At 42.8% G+C, this 24,106-nt stretch overlaps 10 protein-coding genes across 10 annotated transcripts; 7 read left to right on the top strand and 3 right to left on the bottom strand.

The window, feature by feature from the left end:
* Nucleotides 1-175: 175 nt before the first annotated feature.
* EAF02_003191 (uncharacterized protein) lies at nucleotides 176-1,036 on the top strand (the record flags this gene model as incomplete). The annotated part of the gene is made up of 2 exons (XM_038899239.1): nucleotides 176-179; nucleotides 231-1,036. The coding sequence occupies 2 exons, from the start codon at nucleotides 176-178 to the stop codon at nucleotides 1,034-1,036; spliced, it is 810 nt and encodes a 269-aa protein (XP_038761527.1).
* Nucleotides 1,037-1,243: 207 nt separating this feature from the next.
* On the bottom strand, nucleotides 1,244-2,002 carry EAF02_003190 (uncharacterized protein; the record flags this gene model as incomplete). Its single annotated transcript, XM_038899238.1, has 2 exons — nucleotides 1,244-1,491; nucleotides 1,549-2,002. 2 exons carry the CDS (start codon nucleotides 2,000-2,002, stop codon nucleotides 1,244-1,246), a joined length of 702 nt encoding a protein of 233 aa, XP_038761526.1.
* Nucleotides 2,003-2,351: 349 nt separating this feature from the next.
* Nucleotides 2,352-3,302, top strand: EAF02_003189 (uncharacterized protein; the record flags this gene model as incomplete). Its single annotated transcript, XM_038899237.1, has 3 exons — nucleotides 2,352-2,400; nucleotides 2,460-3,088; nucleotides 3,141-3,302. The coding sequence occupies 3 exons, from the start codon at nucleotides 2,352-2,354 to the stop codon at nucleotides 3,300-3,302; spliced, it is 840 nt and encodes a 279-aa protein (XP_038761525.1).
* A 365-nt stretch (nucleotides 3,303-3,667) lies between these two features.
* On the top strand, nucleotides 3,668-4,897 carry EAF02_003188 (uncharacterized protein). The gene is made up of 2 exons (XM_038899236.1): nucleotides 3,668-4,572; nucleotides 4,677-4,897. The coding sequence occupies exons 1-2, from the start codon at nucleotides 3,947-3,949 to the stop codon at nucleotides 4,756-4,758; spliced, it is 708 nt and encodes a 235-aa protein (XP_038761524.1). The 5' UTR covers nucleotides 3,668-3,946; the 3' UTR covers nucleotides 4,759-4,897.
* Nucleotides 4,898-5,802: 905 nt separating this feature from the next.
* On the top strand, nucleotides 5,803-7,338 carry EAF02_003187 (uncharacterized protein; the record flags this gene model as incomplete). Its single annotated transcript, XM_038899235.1, has 1 exon — nucleotides 5,803-7,338. The coding sequence occupies one exon, from the start codon at nucleotides 5,803-5,805 to the stop codon at nucleotides 7,336-7,338; it is 1,536 nt and encodes a 511-aa protein (XP_038761523.1).
* Nucleotides 7,339-8,215: 877 nt separating this feature from the next.
* EAF02_003186 (uncharacterized protein) lies at nucleotides 8,216-9,059 on the top strand (the record flags this gene model as incomplete). The annotated part of the gene is made up of 2 exons (XM_038899234.1): nucleotides 8,216-8,282; nucleotides 8,338-9,059. 2 exons carry the CDS (start codon nucleotides 8,216-8,218, stop codon nucleotides 9,057-9,059), a joined length of 789 nt encoding a protein of 262 aa, XP_038761522.1.
* A 2,509-nt stretch (nucleotides 9,060-11,568) lies between these two features.
* Nucleotides 11,569-13,438, top strand: EAF02_003185 (uncharacterized protein; the record flags this gene model as incomplete). The annotated part of the gene is made up of 6 exons (XM_038899233.1): nucleotides 11,569-11,705; nucleotides 11,773-11,903; nucleotides 11,956-12,009; nucleotides 12,062-12,409; nucleotides 12,457-12,513; nucleotides 12,561-13,438. The coding sequence occupies 6 exons, from the start codon at nucleotides 11,569-11,571 to the stop codon at nucleotides 13,436-13,438; spliced, it is 1,605 nt and encodes a 534-aa protein (XP_038761521.1).
* A 3,890-nt stretch (nucleotides 13,439-17,328) lies between these two features.
* Nucleotides 17,329-18,102, top strand: EAF02_003184 (uncharacterized protein; the record flags this gene model as incomplete). Its single annotated transcript, XM_038899232.1, has 2 exons — nucleotides 17,329-17,671; nucleotides 17,738-18,102. The coding sequence occupies 2 exons, from the start codon at nucleotides 17,329-17,331 to the stop codon at nucleotides 18,100-18,102; spliced, it is 708 nt and encodes a 235-aa protein (XP_038761520.1).
* Nucleotides 18,103-18,418: 316 nt separating this feature from the next.
* Nucleotides 18,419-20,284, bottom strand: EAF02_003183 (uncharacterized protein; the record flags this gene model as incomplete). Its single annotated transcript, XM_038899231.1, has 3 exons — nucleotides 18,419-19,330; nucleotides 19,392-19,820; nucleotides 19,868-20,284. 3 exons carry the CDS (start codon nucleotides 20,282-20,284, stop codon nucleotides 18,419-18,421), a joined length of 1,758 nt encoding a protein of 585 aa, XP_038761519.1.
* Nucleotides 20,285-22,148: 1,864 nt separating this feature from the next.
* EAF02_003182 (uncharacterized protein) lies at nucleotides 22,149-23,780 on the bottom strand (the record flags this gene model as incomplete). The annotated part of the gene is made up of 1 exon (XM_038899230.1): nucleotides 22,149-23,780. One exon carries the CDS (start codon nucleotides 23,778-23,780, stop codon nucleotides 22,149-22,151), a length of 1,632 nt encoding a protein of 543 aa, XP_038761518.1.
* Between the last annotated feature and the right edge of the window lie 326 nt (nucleotides 23,781-24,106).

Genomic DNA, 24,106 nt, shown 5'->3' with positions numbered 1-24,106 from the left:
AAAACCACATACACAACAATTTTCCGATTCTGTAATATAAGCGACTCTTATCACTACTTTGGTACCATGTTGTCGTCTTCTTTTTGAGATAAGCGTATTTCTTTGGTATCTTTGAGATTATTAGTTTTTTTGGCACTTCTCTTACGGATCCACTTCAATCGCAATTTAAGTCAGAATGAGTAAATTGCATCCTTCTCCGTCGTTGAAATCTGCTAAGATCTTGTTTTTAGAACCAATTCATGATGATGAGATGGGAGAGGTTAAGCTCTATGACCCCGTTCCCATGGGCGACGACGATGATGAAGAAGGTCCGATAATGGAAACCCCCATGCATTACCGGACACGAAAGCAAAGTCTCAGCGTGGTCTTACAAGAATTCGTTCAAGCGCCAAAGTCACTCCTCGTTTCCGGAGTCCTCGCCACACTGTGTATTCTCATCCTCACCATCTCGAGCTTCACAATTCATACACCAGGCTCATTTGTGAGAATCCGGACTCTGTCACAACAGAACTCTCTTCAACCGGATTTTGTTGATGCGGGTGAAGGGCCTTCGCCTGAATTAGGAGGAACGAAAAGATGTGGGAGTTTTCCAAGCCAAGCCGAGCAATACGGTTGCGTTTTTGATCTCATGAACTACGGGTTCACGGCTCCAGAGTGCTTCTACCAAGACTTATACGAAGAAGCACTGGCCACCGGACCATGGCCATGGTATATCGGGGAAAATCTTACACTTGCATTGCCGCAGGATGTTGAGATTCTCAAGCGATCTGTCGAGACGTGGACTCAGATAAACTATCATTATCAGCACTGCGTGTACACGATGAAAATAATAGCGCGAGCGGTGGAGGATGATGATGTTCTTGTTCCACAGGAAATAGCGAGGGATTATCACAGGAATCATTGTGAGAATCTGGTAGGCAGGTATGAGGCTGGAGAATGGGGAAATGGCGAAGTAATGAACACCTGGATCAGGATGTTGTACAATCCGTGTGTAAGGCTGAGTGAGATCAACAATGAAGATGTAGGGTATGCTTGAATTATCCAGTCGTGTGATCGAACTGGCTTTGAGTAACTTTTTTTTAATCAATGAGTTAAGATCTAGAACGCTGATATTCATGTATTTATTCCAAATTTCTTATCTACCTATTATCAAAATCAGAAGCTACCCTTGAAAAATAATTTCGATATCACTTTGCAACACTAGGGCACATAAGCGGTGATTCCTCGTTATTGTTCCGTGACTCTATTTGGGAGATGGTCTAATAAGCCAAGAATGAACGTAGGGTGATGTAGTCCCGTATTTAGAATCATCCTGAACAAGAGTGCGCACAAATTGAAAGCCATGTCCCTCATACAGTCTTTGTCCAGCCGGACTTGCCATTACAATTGATTTCAAGCCCGCTTCATCTACAACTGTGAGAGCTTGATTCAACATCATTGACGCTACTCCGTGGTGTTGGTGAGCAGGATGGGTCGTCATGTAATCCACAGCTTTTCGGAGTTAGAAAGTCCTACTTTCTTTGTATCATAGACTGTTATCAAACATACCAAAACAAGAACCACTATCCTTCAAAATTTCTTCCTCCACTTCTGCAAGAGGGTTCCCAAACTCCGAAGCAAACGCATAATCCATTCCTCTTATCTTTCCATTGTCTGTGACACTCTTAAACTTTCTTTCGTATTCCGCCTTTTCCTCAGAACTAGGTTCAGAAATCTGGGCTTCGGGCCATATTTCGGTATGGGTCTGGGGTAAAATATATCGCGAATACGCTACTATTTCCCCAGAATCTGAATCAACAACTTTGAGGTGCCGTTTGACGCTTCGGCCGCTCATGAAATTCCACGGCAAGCGCTCACTACAATCAGAAATTATTTGCTCGAGCGGCATGTTGCTTTTCGCCCATAGAACTTTCCAGTGCTCATCTTGCCACCAGGCGCTCATCATCGCCTCTGCTAGACCTGGTGCATCGCTTGTGGATACGTATTGCACGGCGTATGGCATTTTGTGAATGTTGTTTAACTGGGTATGGAAAAAATGCTGTTTGATTGCTCAATTCTCCACCTCGAACGAAAGGAATTTTTCCGCAGTAGTATCGACGGCACCATACGTATGTTTCTTGAACTCACGAAATGAGAGTGGTGGTCGAAATAGGCTCCGAAAGCTTTCGGGGTGATTGTTAGTGCGGCGGCCCCACTTTTATTGGCCTCTAAGCCCGATATGTTGATCTAGAGTTTCCTTTTCATATTCTTCGAAAAATGTTTAGAGGAAATTAATTTTTGTTTAGATTTATTTCCTTGAACTATCAATTGGATAATCATTTTGCCCAATTTGATTACCATCGAGTGTAAAAATGTCCCCAAAAGCTCTTGGAACGGCGGTTGTTGGCAAGGTCAAGAATGGTGAGTATTACATTTGCGCTTAAATGTTTCATATTGGCCAAGCTAAATGATTCCCATAGCGCTAGATTATGATTCCCACACATATTCTGTAACTTCTAATGGAGAGGATGAAAGTTTTCTTTCCTTAGGTGGAATGGATCTATCCGGGGATGACAACTACGACACAGAAAAACTTTCCAAACAGCAAGAGTACCGAGGAAGCTCATCCAGACGCTGGTGGAATTGCTCTACCGTCATTGCCATAATATCAAGTATCCTAGCAGCCACTCTCCTCTTTGCTCTTGCTGCACTGCTCGACCGCAAACCAACTATCAACTATATCCCAGCAATCACGCCTGACCTGAAACCAGGAGGATGGCCCTTAGTAGAAGCAGGCGACACCATCATCGTAGACTGTGGAAATAGTCCAGCAGAGGCCCTAGAGAAAGGCTGCGTATGGGATCTCATGTCCTTTTCGTGGACACATCCCGCATGCTACAACAAGAACATCTCGGATGAATTTCTAGAATTATATGGGCCGTGGAAATGGTATTCAAATACCAACAAAAAACCAGGATACGAGCTCACGGAAAATGAGTTGCCATGGGTTACATCTGTGACAGCGGAGACCGATATCCCAATGGTGTGGACACAGGAGCATTACCACATTGCTCATTGCGCTTATATCTTCAAGCTCTTACACATTGCTGTGAGTAACTCGAATTTCTGAACTTCTGAATGAATGCTGACAATTATGATAGGCAATGAGTGGACACCTTGTTACAAATGAAGGGATAGGAATGTTTCATACGGACCACTGCGTTAGTGTATTCTTGGATCCTGAGAGGGTAGAGTTTGAAAAGGTTACCACAAGAGTTCAATTGCTTTTTGGAAAGTGTGTTAGGATTAGAGATGTTAATTAATACGGCGTAATTGATATGTAGCGTAAGGAAATATCATAGTACAGTGAATCATGGTTAACCAAGTCCAAATTTCAATTTCATTCTGATAGGTATATCCTTTTTGTGGGGTGTCGTGTAATATCGTCCAATCTTGTCTTCCTCGAAATCGATGCACTTATACTACGTAGGACTTGAGATAACTGTCTATAATGTCAAGAAAAAGAAATGGTTTGGCATATGTTGAATTATGAGCAATGAATTTAGTATCCTTCATACGTTCTCACACCATGCGAAAAACGTTTTCGATTGACCTGTAGGATTTGGAACATAACATCAAAAGTTCAAAACCTAATATACCTAAACAAGATGTTGTACGAAACATATTATGCACATTTACCTAAACTAAGACCACTGCTCTAGTCTCTTCAGCGGAGAGTACATGGGATTATATTATGTAATATTTCTTCGGTGCCAAAGCTCATGTCCGAGAGTGTTCGGGCAATATCAAACGGGTGGCTCTGTGTCAAGTGCCTATCAGTACCTATCCAATTCATTTGCCTTTGATCTGATTATAGCTCCCATAGCCTTACACTCGTAATTGTCAAATCACCTATACTATCCAATCTTTTGTGCTTATAGATCGCCCACGGATTTAACTTCAAATCATGGCCTACCCAGGAAAGCCAAAATACACACTTCTCAGCAAAATGTACGGCGAACGGGATGCAGACAAAGGCGAAGAAGACGCTCCTTTCATCTCAACCGGAAATGGCACAAGCAGACACAGAATCCGGACCTCTCGAATCCAGTTGTGTCTTCAAATTGGCACATTCTTCTTCACGGCAGTCATCCTCGTTCTCTATTTCATCAACGGCTCACCGTTCCTCAAATCTCACTCCGTTAGTGGAGATGGTGTTCTACCCGTAGGCATGTCCCGCGTGAATCCCTCTACGGCGCATAAACTCCAACCTTGCGGCCTCGACTCTGAAACTGCAAAGGTGAATGGCTGTGTCTTTGATTTGATGACCATGGCTTGGCTTCATAGAGACTGCTACGACGATGAACTGTCTGAGGAGTTCCTTGAGGTGGCTTCAGAGCCATTTTTCTATGATATGGAGGGAACGAAACCTGTGAAGGATTATAAAGAGTTGTCCGAGGTTAAGGTGATGGTCTGGACCACGAGAAAATACCACATCTTTCATTGTTCCTATGGATGGAGGATGATGCATCGGTCATTGCTTAGAGGAGGAGTTTTGGAATCTGGATTGTCATCCTACCATCACACAGAGCAGTCAGTACAACCCTAACACTAACTTTGTACTACAAAACACCAAGTTTCTCCTTTTCCTCCGATTAGCTCTATCAAAAGGCCTTACTGACTCCCCGATCCTGCAGTTGTACGGATCAGTTGATGAACCAGACTGCGTCCTTTGATACGGTTATGACTAGGATTAACATCGACTTTCCAGATTGCTGAGAGTCGGCTTTAAGATCACTTGCAGATATCAAGGTTTATAGTTAGGACAGGGTTTAAATGTAGCAAAGTGCATATGATAGATAGCACACCTGAATGATAATCAATCCTATCATAAGGACTTTCGAAGCCAGTTGACAGTACAGAGACCTTGTCACGTGAAACTGGAGTGATTTCATATCATTCCCTCGCTAAAAGGTATCATGTGAGCTTAGAGGTCCAGCACGTAGTTTGAACTTTCCGTTCCTAGAACGGCCACAAATGTTTGCCCATGACCTCATGCTTGCGTTGTGGGGAACTTAATGTTCAGAATGAGTCAGGCTCATCAAGAGGAATGGATTTTCGAATTAGATTCAAGAAATGAAGTGGACCCGGATCCGGGACGCATGCACGGGCTATCAACTCTAGTTCAAGCGACCCCGGCAAAACTAGAGCTTGGTCAGTCCGTCCATACGAATTTGTGGTTCTCAATACAACTAAATAAATATATGCAGGAAAACGTGGCCATGAGCTGAGCTGCACTATCACAAATCCCCTCCTTCTGAACCAATTCTATACTCGGATATTTTGAAGATCACACCATGTTCGCATGTGTACGCGTGCTACATGCGGACTTTAGCCGTTGAAGATTGACCTAAAAGATAAGCTTAGGTCGCAGTACAAGCTTCTTCAAGATTGATGTCTAACGTATACGTCGATATCTGCAATGCACATATCCGACGAATATGCGACGACAAAGCTAAATGCTTACGTGAATTGTCCCGACAAAGTCGGTGTGTGAAGATTCGGGGCCTTCAAATTCGGTGTGTGCAAGAGATGCATCGCCAATATTGCGCGTCATTCGCGATAGCACAGGATAAGCTGAAGTTCCGTATCCTAATGTAGCTTTTCCGAATCTCGAAGCAGTCTCTACGAATCAGTCTCGGTCTCGAAGAATTGATCCTAGTTCTCAATGGCCCTTATACTATTCAATGTGCTTTTGAAGATTTGTACGAACGTTTTGTCCCCTAGCTAGCCTAACTTCATTCTCTCATATTGCAATTGACAATGGCGATAACTGAATCTGATATTACCACGGCCGGATCTCAACACTCTTTGGCAGAGAAGCAGTCAGCCCAGTCTCAATGGAACACGACATCGGATGAATTCGACAACCAAAAAAGCTATGATCGCGGCAGTGAAGATGCTATGAGTGATGAAACTCTTCAAGGCATGCCCTTTGACGAGGAGACTTCCGCTATGTCCAAGCTTCACCATGGGCTAAAATCCCTTGCTATTACTCTTTTGCCAAGTCCAATTTCAAGATTCTGCGGCTACAAAGTCGAAGTCCCTACACGCCAGAGTCCAACAGCATACCTAGATGGTATGCGAGGAGTTGCTTCATTTTGTGTCTATCTAGAGCACGTCGCTATGAAGTTCCATCCTTTGATGTTTGAAGAATATGGTGATCATCCATATTTCTGGCAACTACCCATCATCCGTCTTGCATTCTCTGGCAGTGTAATGGTGGCGATATTTTTTGTTATTTCTGGCTTTGCTCTGGCGCTTCGACCATTGGAGTTGATCTATGAGAAAGATTGGGAGCGACTTTACCGTTCATTGTCCTCTGCCACATTTCGAAGAGCCTTTCGCATAGTGCTTCCGCCGATGGCAGTTACGTTTGTGATAATGTTGCTCACCAGAACACACGTGTTTGATGCCAAATACTCTGGAACGGTGGATATGGACCTTGGCGGCCCAATCTACCAAGAAACATTTTTACTTCAATTTGTGGACTGGCTGGAATATGTGTTCAGCAAGCTGCTATACCCTTACGAGTGGACAGTATCACTTCACAACGTTACGAAGTCTGAATATGCTGCACCTCTGTACACCATACCCAAAGAATTATGGTGTTCTTTCTTACTATTCATTACACTCACTGGCTTGGGAAGATTGAGACCAGTCGTTCGTCTCGGATTCACTTTATTCTTGATCTACTACGCATTTTGGTGCATGCGATATGATATTTCTTGCTTTCTTTGCGGAATGCTTATCGCTGAGCATCACGTTCGTAAAGCAAGATCCGTAGGTGTACCCAAATCCATGGGCAGAAAATTAGGGTCTGCCCTGGGGTGGTCTGTAGTCTTGTTTGCTGGTTTATGGTTGGCTTCGATTCCTCATATCCATGGATCGTATGGATCAACTACCTTCGGGTTCCAAACAATCTCGGCTATCATTTCTTGGGAATCCAATGTATTCGTAGTCGGATCCATTCTCATTGTCTGGGCAATCTCGAATTTACCCCTCCTTCAAAAAATCTTTACCTCTCCAATTCCTCGATATTTAGGCCAGATTTCATTTGGTTTGTACTTGGTACATTGGCCAATCCTTGCCTCTTGGGGTTGGCGACTTCAGCCAGCCATCTGGAAGCTCACTGGCAATGACACTGACTTCAATCACGCATTTGGATTCGCAATTTCATTTATTTGCATTACCCCGGTTGTTATATTTTTTGGGGATCTATTCTGGCGGGTTGTAGACTTAGGATCTATCAAACTTGCGAAGCAATTGGAGGCTGATCTGATTGTTCAAACTCTTTAAATACACACTCAGATAGATTCTCACGTTGAATAAAATGATACTCGTCCAAATTTTCTAATTTAAACTCTCTTATTTGTTCATAAACTCAAAAAAGCTGTGAATGTCTGATTTAAAAGATAGCCAGTTACTTGAAGTATCACCTCAAACCAAGAATTTGACATTGCGATCACGTTAGCTGTGCGCGACTAGTATAGATTCTACAATATCTCAAACCTCTAGCTATCTATGGACTTCTGTTTAGACTCTTTGAACTGGTTTAAGAATCTATGCGAACTGAAATATGCTTGGCTGTAGATATTTCAGAGAGGAGACGTGAACAATAAAAGTTCAGTTGCTCAGAGATGACGATATAGTCTTAACTAGAACTAGTGAGCGCGATTCCTGGGCCAATATTTGATCGAGTAATGGAACAAGGTATTCCAACACTCGAGAAGACTTCCTCAGGGGAATCCCTTACAGCAGGATTAGTAGCAGTCCGAGATTGGTCATACCCAGACAGAAATCGGGCCCGAAATTTCCACCGAAAAAAACTTGGTGAGAAAGTTGGAACAATCACCGCTTTCCCACATGGGAAGACTCAGTCACGGGGACGGCCTCAAACCAAACATTTGAGATAGACTGGCTTGAAACAAGATCCCCGAAAGTGTCTGCGCAGACCCACTCTCCGTTGCAGTCTGCAGTTAGCCAGAACCAAATCTGGTGTCTAGAAATCGGTCTTTGAAGCAAGTCTTCGAGTTGAGCACGACAATTGGAAACGATCTGTGAAGTATATATACATTTAAATTGTCTGTTTGTGAAAGAATAATCATACTCATCAACAAGCTATTACTTCAAGCTCAACTATCTATCTTCAATATCTTATAATCATCTATTCAGTATGAAGGTTTCCCAGATCCTCGCCATTGTGGCATTTGTCACCAGTGTTGCCGCTGCTCCAGTTTCAGGTAGGTGATTACTCACTCTATTTGCATAGGTAGTAAGCTAACTAATACTTAATAGTCGAAGCAAGAGATGTTTTGCAAGCCCGAGAGCCAACCAAGCTCAAGGTTGATCGCAACGCTGAGCCAGAACCCACAAAGCTCAAGGTTGACCGTCGCACCAAGCTCAAGGTCGACAGAAACGCTGAACCAGAACCTACAAAACTTAAAGTTGACAGAAACGCTGAAGCCGAGCCAACAAAGCTTAAGGTTGATCGTCGCACCAAGCTTAAGGTCGATAGAAACGCCGAAGCTGAGCCAACAAAACTTAAGGTTGACCGTCGTACCAAGCTTAAGGTAGACAGAAACGCTGAACCAGAACCTACAAAACTTAAAGTTGACAGAAACGCCGAAGCCGAGCCAACAAAGCTTAAGGTTGATCGTCGCACCAAGCTTAAGGTCGATAGAAACGCTGAAGCCGAGCCAACAAAACTGAAGGTTGATCGTCGTACCAAGCTCAAGGTCGATCGCAATGCTGAGCCAGAACCCACCAAGCTCAAGGTCGATCGCAATGCTGAGCCAGAACCCACCAAGCTCAAGGTTGACCGCAACGCTGAGGCAGAACCCACCAAGCTCAAGGTTGACCGCAACGCTGAGGCAGAACCCACCAAGCTCAAGGTTGACCGCAACGCTGAGGCAGAACCCACCAAGCTCAAGGTCGACAGAAACGCCGAGGCGGAGCCCACTAAACTTAAGGTTGACCGCAACGCTGAGGCAGAACCCACCAAGCTCAAGGTGGATTAGGACTGCTCAATTAATCTATGCCAATTGTAGGTAAGATTCCGAGCCGTCCTCGAGTTCTTTGCTGATCCTGGGCAGTGCTCAGTGCTATCTCCCAACAGATTCGAAGCTAGAGCCTTTTAGTGACTGTGAATAAGGTCTTTAAATGAATGACATGATGTGGGGAAACTGATCACCGGTGTGATCGTGCGGGAATGATGTGCTGGTGTTGAACTTCGCCACTCCTTTATCAGAGTTTTGTCTCCTCATTGTGTCGTAGCTCATAGAAATGAATCTTGTTGTTTGCCCATTCTTTTGTACACCGGTGATAAATGTGATATATGTGATTCAGTGCCCGAAAATCGAGAAATGAGTAATTGTCCACCAAGTAGAGTCTACAGTTAAGTATATCTGTGAGAAGGCTCAATATCAAATTGAAAAATAAATGCACTCGATTTGAGAATCCTTGAATAATTCGGTGCCAAATTATTGGACATTCAAAGATCTTGCATTTAGAATCAAGATGGTGGACAAGCAACCAGCAAAGATTTTAAATTTGGCATCTTGTGATTGGCTCAATTCTGCTTAGAAGTTTCCCGTCCACCATTGAGATTATATGTTTTCGGTACATTCACGGAAATGTACGTTACTGAATCCACAACTTTCCTAGTGGTGCCGTATTCTTGGGTGAACTGGGTTACCCCAAGCAGGGACAATGGATCTAGGCTTCAATTAGATTGCTTTTAAATGGAGCAAAAGGCTTAAATGAAATAGAATTTTCCATCAGAGAAGACCTGGGTACCGGTTCTCATGAATCAGCAAAACCTCTGTATAAGGATCCTCTAGATGCGAATATCTTCTTCAGAAATGTAACCAGATCGGAATCGATCGAAACCCAGATATTAATGAGTTGGGATTAGTCGGGTACCTTCATATAGGGATACCTGACATTATCTTCGAAAAAATCGCTTAAAAAGTATCCCTATACAGAGGTTTTGCTGTAATGTATCAAGTGAAAGCTCTAGAGCTTTCTGCAACCCTAACCCACGTGAGCTTTATTCCTTCAATCCCTACCTAGGTACTTAGGGCAACGCAATTCACCAAAAGAATACGTCAAGTTGGTTGATGTTAGAAAAATGTATCTACTTCAATACTTTAACTATCGCTTCCAGTTGCTACCATAGGTAAAGTATTGACAGCCATCCACGTGATACAATATGCCAGGGTGGACGCTATATTTATTAACTAACTTCCTTGGATCTCCTCGGTCGGTGGTTCAGGATTTCGTGATGTACCGGTGTTTCGAAGGCCAAGCTCGAGGATCCATCGATGTTGTTGTCGAGACAACTGAATGCCGTTGTACAAGGGATATCGCGATCAGCCATGATAACTGCAATGCACTGAGTTACGTACGCTCTTGATGACCTCCCCTCCCCCCACTCCCCCGCCCAGTTCTCATAGACTCAAGAAAATAAGGTTACTTGTCACGGTATCTAATCGTGATTGTGCAATACCTACGTGGATATCCAAAATAAGGGATAATAAGAATGAGGAGACAGCAGACCAATCACCCAGTAAAATCCTTTGGCCCGATAACATTATCCAGGTATTGATAACAGTTTTGGCGCCCGATTGTTAATTTGGGAAGTTGCTTCCTCTGCAAGCATCGGCCATACGAAGTATACCCCACCATAAGCAGCACGAAGTGGAGACTGGAGTAGACTGCAGAGCATTGACTAATCAGGCTTTTGGGGTATGATAAGCAATGCCGGTACGATACCGGTACGATACCGGTACACGGCCCCGGGGCAGTGATTGGAGTATTGCAAGTTAGTATCATGTATTACAGTACATTAGTGCGTATATATAAGCTATATTATATAATACTGGCAACATATTGAGTTTCGGTATTTCCATGTGATTTAAGCGATACTCAATATTCAGTCTGAAGTTGAATAATTCTAGTGGCACAGATATCAATGAGATTTATTGCAATATGTGATGTAGAATGCGTACGTATTATCACAGTGGGGCGTATAAAGAACACGCCGTATACTGATCCAATGACTGCTCTGGGGACATCGGCAGGATTCTAGTATGCAGACTATTCAAATTTAAACTAAGTTCTGACTGCTTTTCTTCAGCTGCCGCTTAGAGTTAATCGTAGCGACTCGCATGGTAGATGCATATATGGTGTTGCTTGCAGTACTACCTCTGTTGGCCAGTTATTCGTATTCAATGATAAAATTGTTCAATTCTTGTATCAACATCGTCAATCCCGTCCCCGATCCTTCACGAATTAGATCTTCGGTAAGATTTTAAACACTTTTAGTGAGGTGAAGGCGTTATACAGGGAGCATGAAAGCGGTGTAAAGGATGAGTTTTATGGTCATAGGGTAACACTTGGAAGCTGGTGAAATGTTTCTCCGAGTTTCTTATATCAAGTCAGATGGCGCCACTAGCTATACATCATGACTACTGCCTCATCCAAGTTCAAATTCCAATTCTTATCATATCAATCATTTTCTACAGTATGCCTGAACAGTGCAAATTCCCGAGCGGAAGTAGTTCTAATTCTTGTGATCAATGTTTCCGAACGAAGCAGAGTTGCTCTAAACATCCACTTCAATGTCAAAGATGCGCTGAACTAGAAAGCTCTTGTACATATAGGTAGATACTACAGCTTTGATTTGTCCTTCTTTGGTTGCTCTTTATAACTTACAAGTTCATTAAATAGCTTTGGAAAATTTATGGGAAGACCCAAGAGAAACTTCAAGAGCCGTCGGCAGTTCCAAAATGAGACAAAAGACGGCCATGATCGGCTAGAAACTTCGACATATGATGATAATTCAAAAATATCGTTAGAAGGTTGGTCTCAAATCGCTCCTAACACTGAATGCACTCACATAAAACGGACTAGGCCCTGAAATGATACAAAATTTGACCATCTTACCAACTTCAATGACATCAGATGGCAAGTTCACCTCTCTTGAAACAGGGAACAAAGTTAACACAAGTAGAAATAGAATCATCAGACTGGTGGCAGTACCCTCATGAAAACAAAGAAACGATCAATTATCCTTTTAGTGTGGATGATGTCGAAAATTCTTCTGGAAAGCGAGATCGATCTCAGCAAACAGCACCCAAAAAGGCCACGAAGACTTCCGCATGTGATCAATGCTATCGATTCAAAGTCAAATGTACAAGAGAGCCAGATTGCTGTCAAAGATGTAGTCTAAGTGGTAACGCATGCACCTACAGTGCTGCCATTGACCTAGAGCGATCCCGAAAAAGATCAGCTCCAACATCAACAGAGTCACCCAAAAAGAAAATCTCTTTATCGCCACAGACCAAGCCAGTTCAAACCATGGATGGTAAGTAAACTTTTCACTTCAAGGAATTTCCGACTTACAATTCTTAGGCATTGACTCAAGTTCCACTACAATAGACCCGAATTGCAACGAGATTGAGAATTCCTGTTTGTATATTTAGCCTCATGTGTTTAGTTCAGGCTGACTTTTCCAGGTCACAAAGATTTGGTCACTCTACAACCACAGTCAAGATATCAAAAGCAAAATAGATCAGTCTCTGCACCTGAGATTCCTACTTCTTGTCAGCCAATTTCAGCTCTACATGAACCGACTCATGTCATAGATGAGTGTGACATTTCTTTTCACGAGTCTTCTCAATACTATAGCGATAGTCTTCTCAGTATGCCATCACTAGACATATTTTTTGATAATGAGAATCCTCCACATGATATTAACTTCAATATCGGCGGGGACGAAAGTCACGAGCAATCACGCGGAAGTGAAGTACCTTCTAAAGAAAACAACCTTGACCCAATTTTTGCAGAGAGAATTCCAGGAGGTTGTAACTGCCTTCAATCTGCACTTTTGAGTCTCTCAAATTTGCATGCTGTCGTCTGCGGTAATCTCAATTCATCTTTAGATGGTATATTCGCTGCAGCACGAAATGGCCTATTCATTTGCGAAACTTTAACCCTGGCCCAGTGCTCTTCTTGCGAGCTCAGTTCCACTTCAACGTTGTTGATGCTTTGCGTGGCAATTTTACAGCAAGTATACAATGCTTACGAGTTACTTGCCAATCCTGCCGGCCTATCCACAGAAGGCTTGAACGGACCTGATAAGAAAATGACATTGAGCATAAAAATTGGAGACATGGAGTTCACTGATATTGGACACAATTCAAGTATTTTGAACGCCATTCTCAAGACGGAGAAGGCAAAAGCAGAAAGGATCTGTGTGGAGCTAGAGAAAACGGTCACCAATGCTCAATGTAGAGATTCTGTTGGAGTAGGAAAGGAAGAGACTATGGTGCGCGAAGGATTGGTTAGCTTGATTGAGATTTTCCGTGGGCGATTTATCACTGAAGTGGCGTAGAATCAAAATAACACAGTCATTCTACAGAAACTATTGGAAACTTTTCTATAAGCGTCTCATGTCTTGATAATATTAGTCCAGTCGCTAGCACGAAATTGATGTGTATCACGATCTTCATCTGCGTTTAAACCTGTATTCTTTACTTCTTTGAGTGGCTTGATACCAGAATTGGCCTTTACGATGTCTTTCATGTACCTGTAAAACAGGAAATGCTTAGCAAAATTACGATGTACTTAAAGCTATCGAAAAATTTAATGGTCAAGTTCATGGTGTTGGATATCCGATGATCGCTTCTATCAACAAAATCTGGAACATCTGTTCTTGACATGGTGGTATTGGGGGGAAATAGTTCTCCAGGACCAAAACCAAACCCCTTGATTGATTTTCTCCATAAAACGATTTCTGTCGTGGGTGTACCATCTAGAAGAGACTGTTTGCCTACTGACCAGCTCATTCAAAGGCTTAACTCATGCTCAGAGCTCCAGGTATCATCACCCGAGCCTTGCTCTTGTGGTGATAAAATTGATCCTTGATCTCTTCCAGTCGCTCTGCCTTCTCCCCTATTCTTGACTGTAGTTGTAAGAAACCAAATCATCGCTATCATCATCGTTTCCTTCATTGTCTTCTCCGTTATGCTCGACGACTTGGTTGTAATCAATGAAAATCATCTCCAGCAGAGAGACTATTTTTACGCAATTCAGCAGTCCCATGCTCCGCTTCCCATTTAATTTCTTCCTCGTCTTGGTCGGAATCTTCTGGATTTTTTTCTCTCTTCAATGAAAAAGCTGGAAACATTGGTAGAATTTGAACAAATACTAACTGTCGTCCCCGTATCCCTAATGATTAATGTGCTTCTTCCTCGAATTTCGAGAAAAATGGATAGTTAGACTTCTCTATCTTGTTTGATGTCACTCTGAGACTGCCAAATTATCAGGGTAGGTAATTTTTCTTCTCTCTTCACAGTTCGTCTTGAACCAATATCCGAATTAATAGATTTAGATGGCACGTTGCCCCGTCTTTTCTGGTTTGCAATAGACCTGTTTATATTCAATTTAACCGTATTCTGTGGGTCTCTTGACGAAAGAGACGCTGGTCTCTTGATGGATACATTGCCACATCATGAAGCTCTACTATGGTTCGTTCCGCGACTACGGTTTGGAAACGATTGCATATGGTCATTAGATCCAGCATCTTGCTGTCTATATTATGATCGCTGATGGAAAGATTCTTGACGATCTTGCATTTGAGTATTTTCCTGACTATATTTTAGCTGTTGGGTCATAAAAACTTTGCCTTTGCTTGGGGGTGGCCCATTGTCTGGATTATCATAAGATCCATAATCGTTCAGACTTGATCTTTGATTGTTATTGCCCACTTGGCGATTATTTCTTCTGTTTCAACTCACTTTCTTTGCGTTATTGCACATAGAGTAAGCGTCGTAGATTTTGATGTTTGTGGTTTTTACTTTGGAATTTTCGAAAATGTGCGAGCAGTGCGTAGATGGAAAAATCGCGCTAGTTTCACATGCGATGCAGATTCACTTCTATTGCTTGACTCACAATTCACTTCATCTTATCAAATTTGGCATACCTAATTATATCCTCACTCAGTCAAAATGCTATCGGCATTTACTCTCATCCAACAAACCACAGTAGCATCCGACGTACTTCCAACGCACCTCTCCGCATCGGCAGCGTAGCGGCTCAAATAAGATACAGCCCAATCATATGACACAGTTGGATCCAACAGTGGACAGCAGAGTTTACGCCCGTTAAGTAGAAGTTTATGTGATCTGATATAACAGTTGGCTAGGTATCAGAAAACAATTATATCTTGGGAGAAGTAAAAGCGAAAGCACTCAATGACCCAGTGTCATTTCTATTGATTTTGACCTCCAGCCACTTCACAATCTCAAGCTATAGAGAACAGAAGTTATCAGAGATCATGACTTCCCAACGACAAATTGACAAGATCTCGGCGATCCACCCACGGCCCGTTGAGATGCAAGTGTTATGTCTGGGTCTTTCCCGCACGTCAACAATGAGTATGCAGCGACCCTGCAGTCAACGCACCCCATTAACTAATACTATACCGGCCATGTATACCGCTTTGAATAAGCTGGGCTATCGATTTTGATGACTTCTTAGAGTTGACACCCCGCAACAAGGAGAACTCGAAGCTCTGTCACATTATTTGTTGGTTGGAGGCCCTGAGATACAAGGTGCTTGGCATCGGCGAACCATATCATCCAACAGACTTTGATAAACTTCTGCAAGGGTACAGTGTAGGTATATCCTGAGCAGATAGCTTCGCGTTTGAATGCTGGATTCGATTCAGGCCCTTAGTGACATGCCATGTGTCAATTTCTTTGATGAAATACTGGCGGCCTTTCCAAATGCTAAGGTATTTCTTACTCGCCGTGAACCAGTCGCGTGGGTGAAATCATTCGATGGCTCAATTTATAGAGTGTTGGAATGGCGAGTTTGGCCCTTTTTACAATTCATCGATCCTGTAAATTAATCAAGTCTCCTCATTGTTTTTCTAAATCTCGATACAACCTTAACTTTTTGCACAAGCTAACGGCCGAAATCTGCTATTGTATAGGAGGGAACGGGCGCTGTACATGGGGCCATGCGTCTTGCAATCACCGACTACACTTCTCCTAAGCCATGGACAGATCGCGAAGCGCTTGCCGCTCATATGTCGAAACATGTCGAGCTTATACATTCTGTAGTTCCCCCAGAAAACCTTCTAGAATTTCATCCTCGCGATGGCTGGGAGATTTTATGCAAATTTCTCGGGAAAGAAGTCCCAAATGAACCTTTTCCATACATAACAAAGGGAATTTCACAGTCAATGTTTTCAAAATTGTTCTGGCCCTGAAAACCATCAAGATATGTGGGCCATATTTAATGGCGTTGGGGGTGGCTATCTAGCTTGGGCATGGTATGGGCGAGGTCAACTGTCCCGTAGGTAGTGAGATGCTGGGCTAGCTTGCACCTCTCGCTCGAAGTTTAAGTCTTATGAGAAAGATTTTGACATGAAGATACGAAAATATTTGCTTTCATCGATGAATAGCCTCCACTCTCAAAACAAGTGCAAAGCTTGAAATTTACCCATTCAGCCAGATTTTTAGGCACGTGAAAAGGCATCTTAAAATTTACCAAACAAAGCTGATTCCCGAAATGAATGAACATGGGGTGCTGCGCATTATATTGACGCAGTGTGTAGGGACTAAATTGCAGTCCAGTGAACATTGGCCGCATCGGCCACACCTTGGTAGGTAGAGGATCAATCCGTAAAGCCCGTAATATGTCTTAAAATGACTGCACGATATCAGGCCACCTTGGTTGGTTGCAACGCCAAAAACGGTGTTCCATTTCGAAGTATTAATACCCCGAACAATACTTTGAACGTAGTCACTTGGGCTCTTAATATAATTTTCTATCTTCTCAGTGACACAGTACGAATATTGTGTTGGAAATGAGAGCAGAAGCGATGCCACATCAAGCTGCAGATCTAGGTGCTCATAATTCTGATCAAATCACTGATCATGAAAGCCCAAACATTGCAACAACTGTTGGAATTGCAGAATTTCGGGATGAAACTCCACCGAGGAAATTCGATGAGAACTTGCCCGTCGACGCTGGAATAATTGCAGACAAGATTGAAGTAAAGGTCCAATTGGAAGAACAAGCGCTGGTTGACTCGACTCTGGAAGGATGGAGATTTCAGTTTGTGAATCTAGCGTGGGATTCCCTTGAATTGGAAACATCTCAAAAGATGGACTAACCCAAACAGAATGTGTTTGATGGTGACCCGACTCGACAGGCACGCAGTGGCTAATTCATTCTCATGGTAACAAAAATTCATTTTTTACAGGCGCAGCCATGACAACGGTGAAAATCAACCTTCCGCAAAGGTTTCAGGTTGTGAATGGAAACTCTCCTCTCGAAGCAGCTTATCGATTGTTGGCTCTGACCACTAGCATACCATTTGGTTCATCTATAGGCGGAGTCCTTGTCCAAAAATTATGCATCCCCTTCATATGGGTCTTGATGGGGTTTGCGCCGCTACAAATCGCCGGTCTAGTTCTTCTTGGCTTCTCTTCATCAAATAAAGATAATCCAAACGCGATCTACGGATACCAAGTAGTGGAAGGACTTGGGCTCGGGGGGAGCCCGGGGGTTTCTATTATGATGGTATCGTTCATCGCAACCAAGCAAGATATGGGTGAGTACTGATTGAAATTCACTTCCTGATGAATATTGATCGCGTAGCTACCCCCAAAAAGAAAAGATTCCGAAGACCAACGTGTTATTCGCTTGGCAGCGGTAGGAATAAGTCGCGCGGGCCAGTTTCGAGCTCTTGGGGGATCGATAGGAATCGCAATCTCTACCAATGTGCTCAATAATCACATCACCTCCGCTCTTTCTTCGATAATTTCTCCAATACAGCTTCACGAGCTTTTCCAATCGGCTGAAGTCCTCACAGAATTCCCTCGCATGCTTTTGGCTATTACAAGAAATGCTTACTCTGATGCATATAACACTCAAATGTTTGTTCTTGCTGCTTTTAGTGCTGCAACTTTGATGACTACTGTACTATTTTTTGGAAAAGACGCCGAGGAGGATGACGAAATCGCAATGCCTTCGCTGCGATAATTCTCAGCGAAATGCACTTATTTGTACTGAGTAGAATCCGAGCAGAGATTCTGTATAGAGCTATGGATGTAGTTCGTTGAGCATGATTCTGGAGGGTGTCGATAAGGTTATGAGAGCGTTTGTGACTGAAGCAATCGTTCTGTTTAGGTCTACAAGCTAGTACTTTATATAGGCCTCAGCTCCATCGAGATTTATCGATAAATTTAGTTCAAAGATAAAAGAACTTTCCTCATTATGCTCTTGAAGTGATGAAACAGAGATTGTAGCTATGGGAAAAATCCGAGCATCGAAGAGCAAGAAAATGCAAGGCACTGACTCAAAGTAGTAGTATCTTATCATTCGAAAGTTGCAACACGCATTCCCAGCTCACGTTATTTGAATGGATATCCCTGAGAATCCAGACCTTTTCCAGGAGAGGCAAAATAGTACTTCGATGATGCATGAATGGATCATTCAATGGTGGCGAAGAAAACATCTTTCTGAAAACATCTCGTTCTTCTACTTTGGCCACACATCCCAATATGTACAAGGGACACACGATAGCACGGATTGGATCCCCACTTGATATGGTTGGCAGCATGCTCAAAGGTTCGGCGATAAGACTGTACAAGTCCGGCTTTTCTTCAACAACCTTAAACCCATGAACGACAAGCTCCAAATAAATGCAGGCAGCACGAGCAAAGAGCCGTGTTATGACAGCTTGATCGCTTATCCGTGATCCACCATGTGATGTCGTATTTGGATTTGTAATACGAAGTTCTGTCAAGAATTGTTCATTTAAGCCACGTCGGATGGTTTGTCTGATGACATCGGCCTGTGTCTCGAACGAATATGTATCAAAGGTACCGCTCTGAAGTCCGTTTCGTTTAGATTCATGTAGTATAGAAATACGGCCTATTTCAGTCATAACCCAGTTCTTGCAGCCCATAATTTTCTCTAGCTTGATCTGGCGGCCAAAAGCCATATGATGGAGATCAAGAAGTTGTGGTGACTTTCCTGTAGTCATACAAGACACCACGTCCAACCACATAACCACCCCGGATAGAAACAAAAAAATTATAGAGGGCTCATTGTTGAGCAGTTCACAAGCTGTTGGTGGAGTGATGGCTGCCGATTCATCATTGGCCCATAAGCCAAGCTCGGCAGCATGCGTTCGGTACCCCTGGCCAAACAAATCGGTAGCCGCGCGGAGATGAATTTGCCATGAGCTTTTTTGTACACCAAAAAGCTATTCGATAACTTAGCAAGACTTTTGAAAAGTCATACATTGTATTAAAGACGCGACTTACCTCGAAAAAGACAAGTTGAACAACACAAGCCATAATTGCAAGACTACTCCCCACGCAAATTTCCCTGCCATAGACGCAGTCTTTAGCACAATCCTGGGCGGATCTAATTGCCTCTTGAAATTCAGTCAAACAAATAGCAAGGTGGCTCTCTTGTTCGGCGATGCTGGGCTTTGTACATCCACCGGAAGTCAGCTCACGAAGTACAACACCGCGATGGTAAGCGCTGAGACCAATTGATGCATGATATAAAGGTTTAGTCTTTAGCAGAAGGGAGAGTAGCCACCCTCGTCCTCCTTCAGACACTGCAGGCTTATACATAGGATATTGCAGCGGAAATACATTATCCACGAAATGCATTAGTAAAGCTGCTTCATTATTTGTAATTATCGGTGTACCGAAAAATGCGTTTCCACTTTCTGGCGTCGTGCCCTGGATTTTGTTAGTCATTCATCAATGCTCAATTATGATCATCTTACCGTGGAAGTTTCCGCTGATATACTTGGACTGGACTGCGCAGGGGAAGATCCTGATGAAGTTTTATGATAAGCTGTATCTTCAATTGCTGTAGAAATGGCTCTAGTGGGTGCAGTTGTGGTCTTTGGTGCAATGTTGACGGTGGAAGCCTCTGTATTTAACCCGTTATTCGGAGCCACGTTTGAACCAGTCTGTCGACCCTTTCGACGTGATGTGTATTTGACAATTTGTTTAATACTATTCGCCATCTCTTTCTCTCTTGGTCCATTATCCATCCAATCTGGCTTAGCCCCGTATCCATAGCACGTTATCGCTAAGGATTCGCATGTGGAACATGGTGATGGTTTCCGCTCATCGCATTTCTTCTTACGCAAACGGCAGGTCCAACAACCCGATTTACTTCGCAGTAGATTGTTCATCGTGGAAACCCCCAATGGAATAGGTATCAAGCGATAAAAACAATCTATTGAGTTGGATTACAGTCAAAAAGCTTTAATGATGACAGTTTCAACAGTCAGACCGCATTTCTAATGCTTAGAAATGCCTCAATGTCAATATAAAATTGTTTCCGCTAGCGCACCGCCCCCGCAACGCCTCAAAGCCACCGTCCGCCACGTCAATCCAGCCACATATTGATATCACTGGACTCGGGCTCCACATGGGCAGCTCCAGTTGTTAAAAATGCATCAAACGATGATCCACAACAATCTTGAGAAATATGTAGAAACTGCTCGTAACGATGCGATCTCATTGAGATAACAACCATCCACCATAGTATCGCTAGAATGATTTCTTATAAAAACAAAACGAAGATTGAAATTTCTATCTTAACGGCCTGGACACCCACCCAAGTGCTCAACTCTCGCACAAGGGAGGAAGAATACATCGAACCTATACACATTACTGGGGAGAACGATTAACCATTACAAGCTGTATCTAAGAAATTAAAAGTCTTCTTTCCTCGAAGCCTTTCCGCTTCTCCGGAATCGCTGCTCATAAGAGCTAAACTAATCTGTCATTTTGTGCCAATCAGTTTGGAATCAAAAACACCATCAACCGCTAGAACTCAACCCACATTCCCACAAGCGTAATCCATTGCAAAATCCCATTCTGAGGAGATGGGAAAGGTAACATCAGACATGGGCAATACAGCAAATGCATGTGAGGCAGACGTGCAACAGTAACCATTCTTCTCCAAGATTAACCAATTACCTTTGCTATGCGGTCATCTGGAGGTCTTCAAATCCAACTAGCCACCGATATATGGAAGATCTTGATGATAAGTGTTATGGCTGGGTTAGTCAAGTTGCTTGTGCTGGCTAGGATGGAAGAATATTTGATGTAGGGAGCAAAGATCTACAACTAGTTGCGAATTAAAAGAATTGTATGCAAGAAATTGGGTGAACTAAAAGGCTTGGAATATTATAATTTTAACCGTTAAGCTATCATGACGAGGTTCCTGAGATGCAGGGTGTCAAGGCGGCAGTAGTTGGAACTTAGCGTCGGCTCAAGTTTTTAGTATCAAACTACCCGTTGATCCCCCCCACATTTAGACTTTTTCTTGGACATTAGCTTGGGTTAAGTTGAAGAATGATATAACTTACAAGTTAGGAGTAGGAAACAAAACGCGAAGTGTTTAGAACAAGACGAGATCTTCGTCCCTATGATGGAAATAACCCGCTTTTTGTTGCTAGTCACCAATCTGACGAGAGAATGAAAGATTGACTTTGGATGAAAGAACTTAAATTCACAACATGACAAGAAAACCCGAGTACAAATCATCTAGAATAGACGTTTGCCAACCAGCAAAAAAATCATGTGCTTTCTTTCTCCCACTTTCTGAATTCAAGTTGGTACTGAGCTCGCCAGGATTCACCCAACTTGAGTTAAGGGAATAGAGGCATGTTTCTCGATTGCACCATAGCACCCCGTACCTAGTAGTCTCAAAACAGCCCATCCGGTTTTGTATCTTAATTTGAGGAAAATTTGAGACCTCAATTATTATTATTACAGGTTGTTATCTTGCATATAGTCATATAGATCGTAACTCTTAATGCATGATCATACTCCATTGTCCCAAGAAAAAAACCAAGACGCAACATTTCTCCCTCCCCTTTCAAGAACAAAAATTTATCTAGCACACCTATAGCTCTCATTCAAACCTCCATCTCCTATGACCTATCGGTGATCTTCGATTACAGATTACAAATTAAAGTAGAACATCAAAAAATGAAAAAGATCATATCTCTATATCCAATATTGATGTGCAAGATTGTGAGAGCATTAGAGTGTTGTTACCGCTGCGGGAATTGGACCTGTCGATGAACGCTTGGATTTCGATCTTGGAATAATCTTATCCCGTTTGCGAATTGATCTTCCACTTAAAGTGATTTCAACAATAGCTTCTAATTTAGAAATGCGTAGCTCGAGGCTATATCCTTTTGCAATCAGACTCTTCATACGTTTTTGATATTTCTCACTACAGTCATCGTTGAGCTGATTGCCCTCCTTTCGGGCAGGACCTGGGCAATCACAGCCAAATCCTGGGGTGTTAGTCTTATCACACCCAGGTAAATGCTTCAAGGTAGAAACGAATTCGGTAGGAGAAGAAGAGGGTTCGCCGGAATTATTGATTTCTTCCATTCCACCAAGACCAGAATCTATCTTGACCATGGGTGGTATGATAGACAGAGAACGATCTATTCTCTTTCCAAATATTGCTGTTCTTGTCCTCCAGTCACGATGCCCCTGATTTTCTAGACGGGAGAACCTGGCCAAATCATTGTTGTTCTCGTGATTTATCCACGCAAGCGGGCCACCTTCACCTTCTACATAAGCTTTACCATGTACCCATCTCCAGAGCTTTGCCTCCGTTGAAGCCAAATAAAACTCTTGCTGCTCTTGCGATTTCTCCCAAGTATCCCACTTTCGGCGTCTGGATTGAGTGAAATTTTTGAGGGATTCGAGTCGGTTGGGCAGTTGTATATCATTGCCGAGAATGTACATCAATCGAGCGTCGTAAAGTTGAGACGTTCGCTCAATCACGATACTCCTACGACAAATCTCAGTTTCCTTTGTGATCCATACCCATCTTCCGTGGAGCAAATGGTTCTTCACTACTTCCATGCTGGTTTCCCCTACACTTTGGTCTTCTGTAGGCAGGGCTACGAAATTCCTCCAGTCGTTTAGTAAATAGTCGTTGTGGTCAATTCGTAGAACACAATGCTCCAACATATCCTTTGACAGTTCTTTGGATAGCACCAGCTTTTGATCCTTTTTCGAATATTCGATCTCCTCCAGATTTGTAACACGCTCCGAGAATTGAAATACTGGTATTAATTTTATGCGCCCAGCCGTCCCCTTAACACTTCGCGGATAAAGCTTATCCTCCGCATGAACATATAAAATTCTCATGCCATTCTGTGGTTTCTGTTGCGGAATAGTCTTCTTGCGTTTTAGAATCTCTCTCTGCTGGTCAAATATAGGTTTGAATCTCCGGACAAGAGTCAAATCTTGCGGAATTGGCTCTAGATCCTTTATAAGATCTTGCTCTATGGTAAGAAGGTCCAAAGCTGGTTCCTTAAATCTGGCATTTTGTCTCTCTCGATTATCGTCAATTTCTTTCATTCTTTTGGGGTGTTGTTGATCGGAAATTATGTCGTTGTAGATTCGCTTCGAGCTCTTATGGCTGAAATGAATTCTTCCTTCAAGGACTCGTAGTTCCGAAGCAATGACTTGAAGTTCCGGAATGATCGCTCGAGCTCCTTGAACTGAAATCTCACATGAGATTACCGGCAGTCTTTGAAGTTCCTGTCCCGGTAATGTGAAATTATTGGGGATGTAGGAGGAAGGGACTTGTTCTTTTGGGAGAACACCTTCATCTTCTCTCATCGTAGATTTATTACCGTCGGCCATTGTTTCGGATTAGCTTAAAAAATAAAGAGCAATTACGTTCAAAAGAGAAAAGATTTGAGGCGGGAGAAATTTGAAAGAAGAGGGAATGATTAGAAGAATAACAGCCGAGTGGGGTGGGCTGAGATGAGGAAGTCGAGGTGGACGAGAGGATAATGTGTAGGGACACAGTACGTATGTGTTGATATATTAAAACGAAGAAATGATGTAAAATGTAAAGAGGAAGAAATAAGAAGAGGGGTGTGGGGTTTATTGGGACCTCTCAGCTATTAGCGTGTGAGCTACTAGCTGGCAAACTAAAGAAGCCGATCCACTAAGCTTCTTGATAC

The sequence above is a fragment of the Botrytis sinoallii genome, assembly GCF_014898435.1.
Source record: "Botrytis sinoallii strain Bc 23 chromosome Unknown BSIN_004, whole genome shotgun sequence".
NCBI classification, from domain to species: Eukaryota; Fungi; Ascomycota; class Leotiomycetes; order Helotiales; family Sclerotiniaceae; genus Botrytis; species Botrytis sinoallii.
The sequence above is the reverse complement of the archived record's forward strand: the minus strand, read 5'-3'. Positions and strand labels throughout refer to the sequence as shown.

What these genes read in the sequence shown, in the direction of transcription:
- EAF02_003188 (XM_038899236.1), top strand. Translation starts at nt 3,947, where the DNA reads ATGGCCTACCCAGGAAAGCCAAAATACACACTTCTCAGCAAAATGTAC. An exon ending in TCCTACCATCACACAGAGCA is followed by an intron (nt 4,573 to 4,676) that starts GTCAGTACAACC and finishes CCGATCCTGCAG; the next exon opens with TTGTACGGATCAGTTGATGA.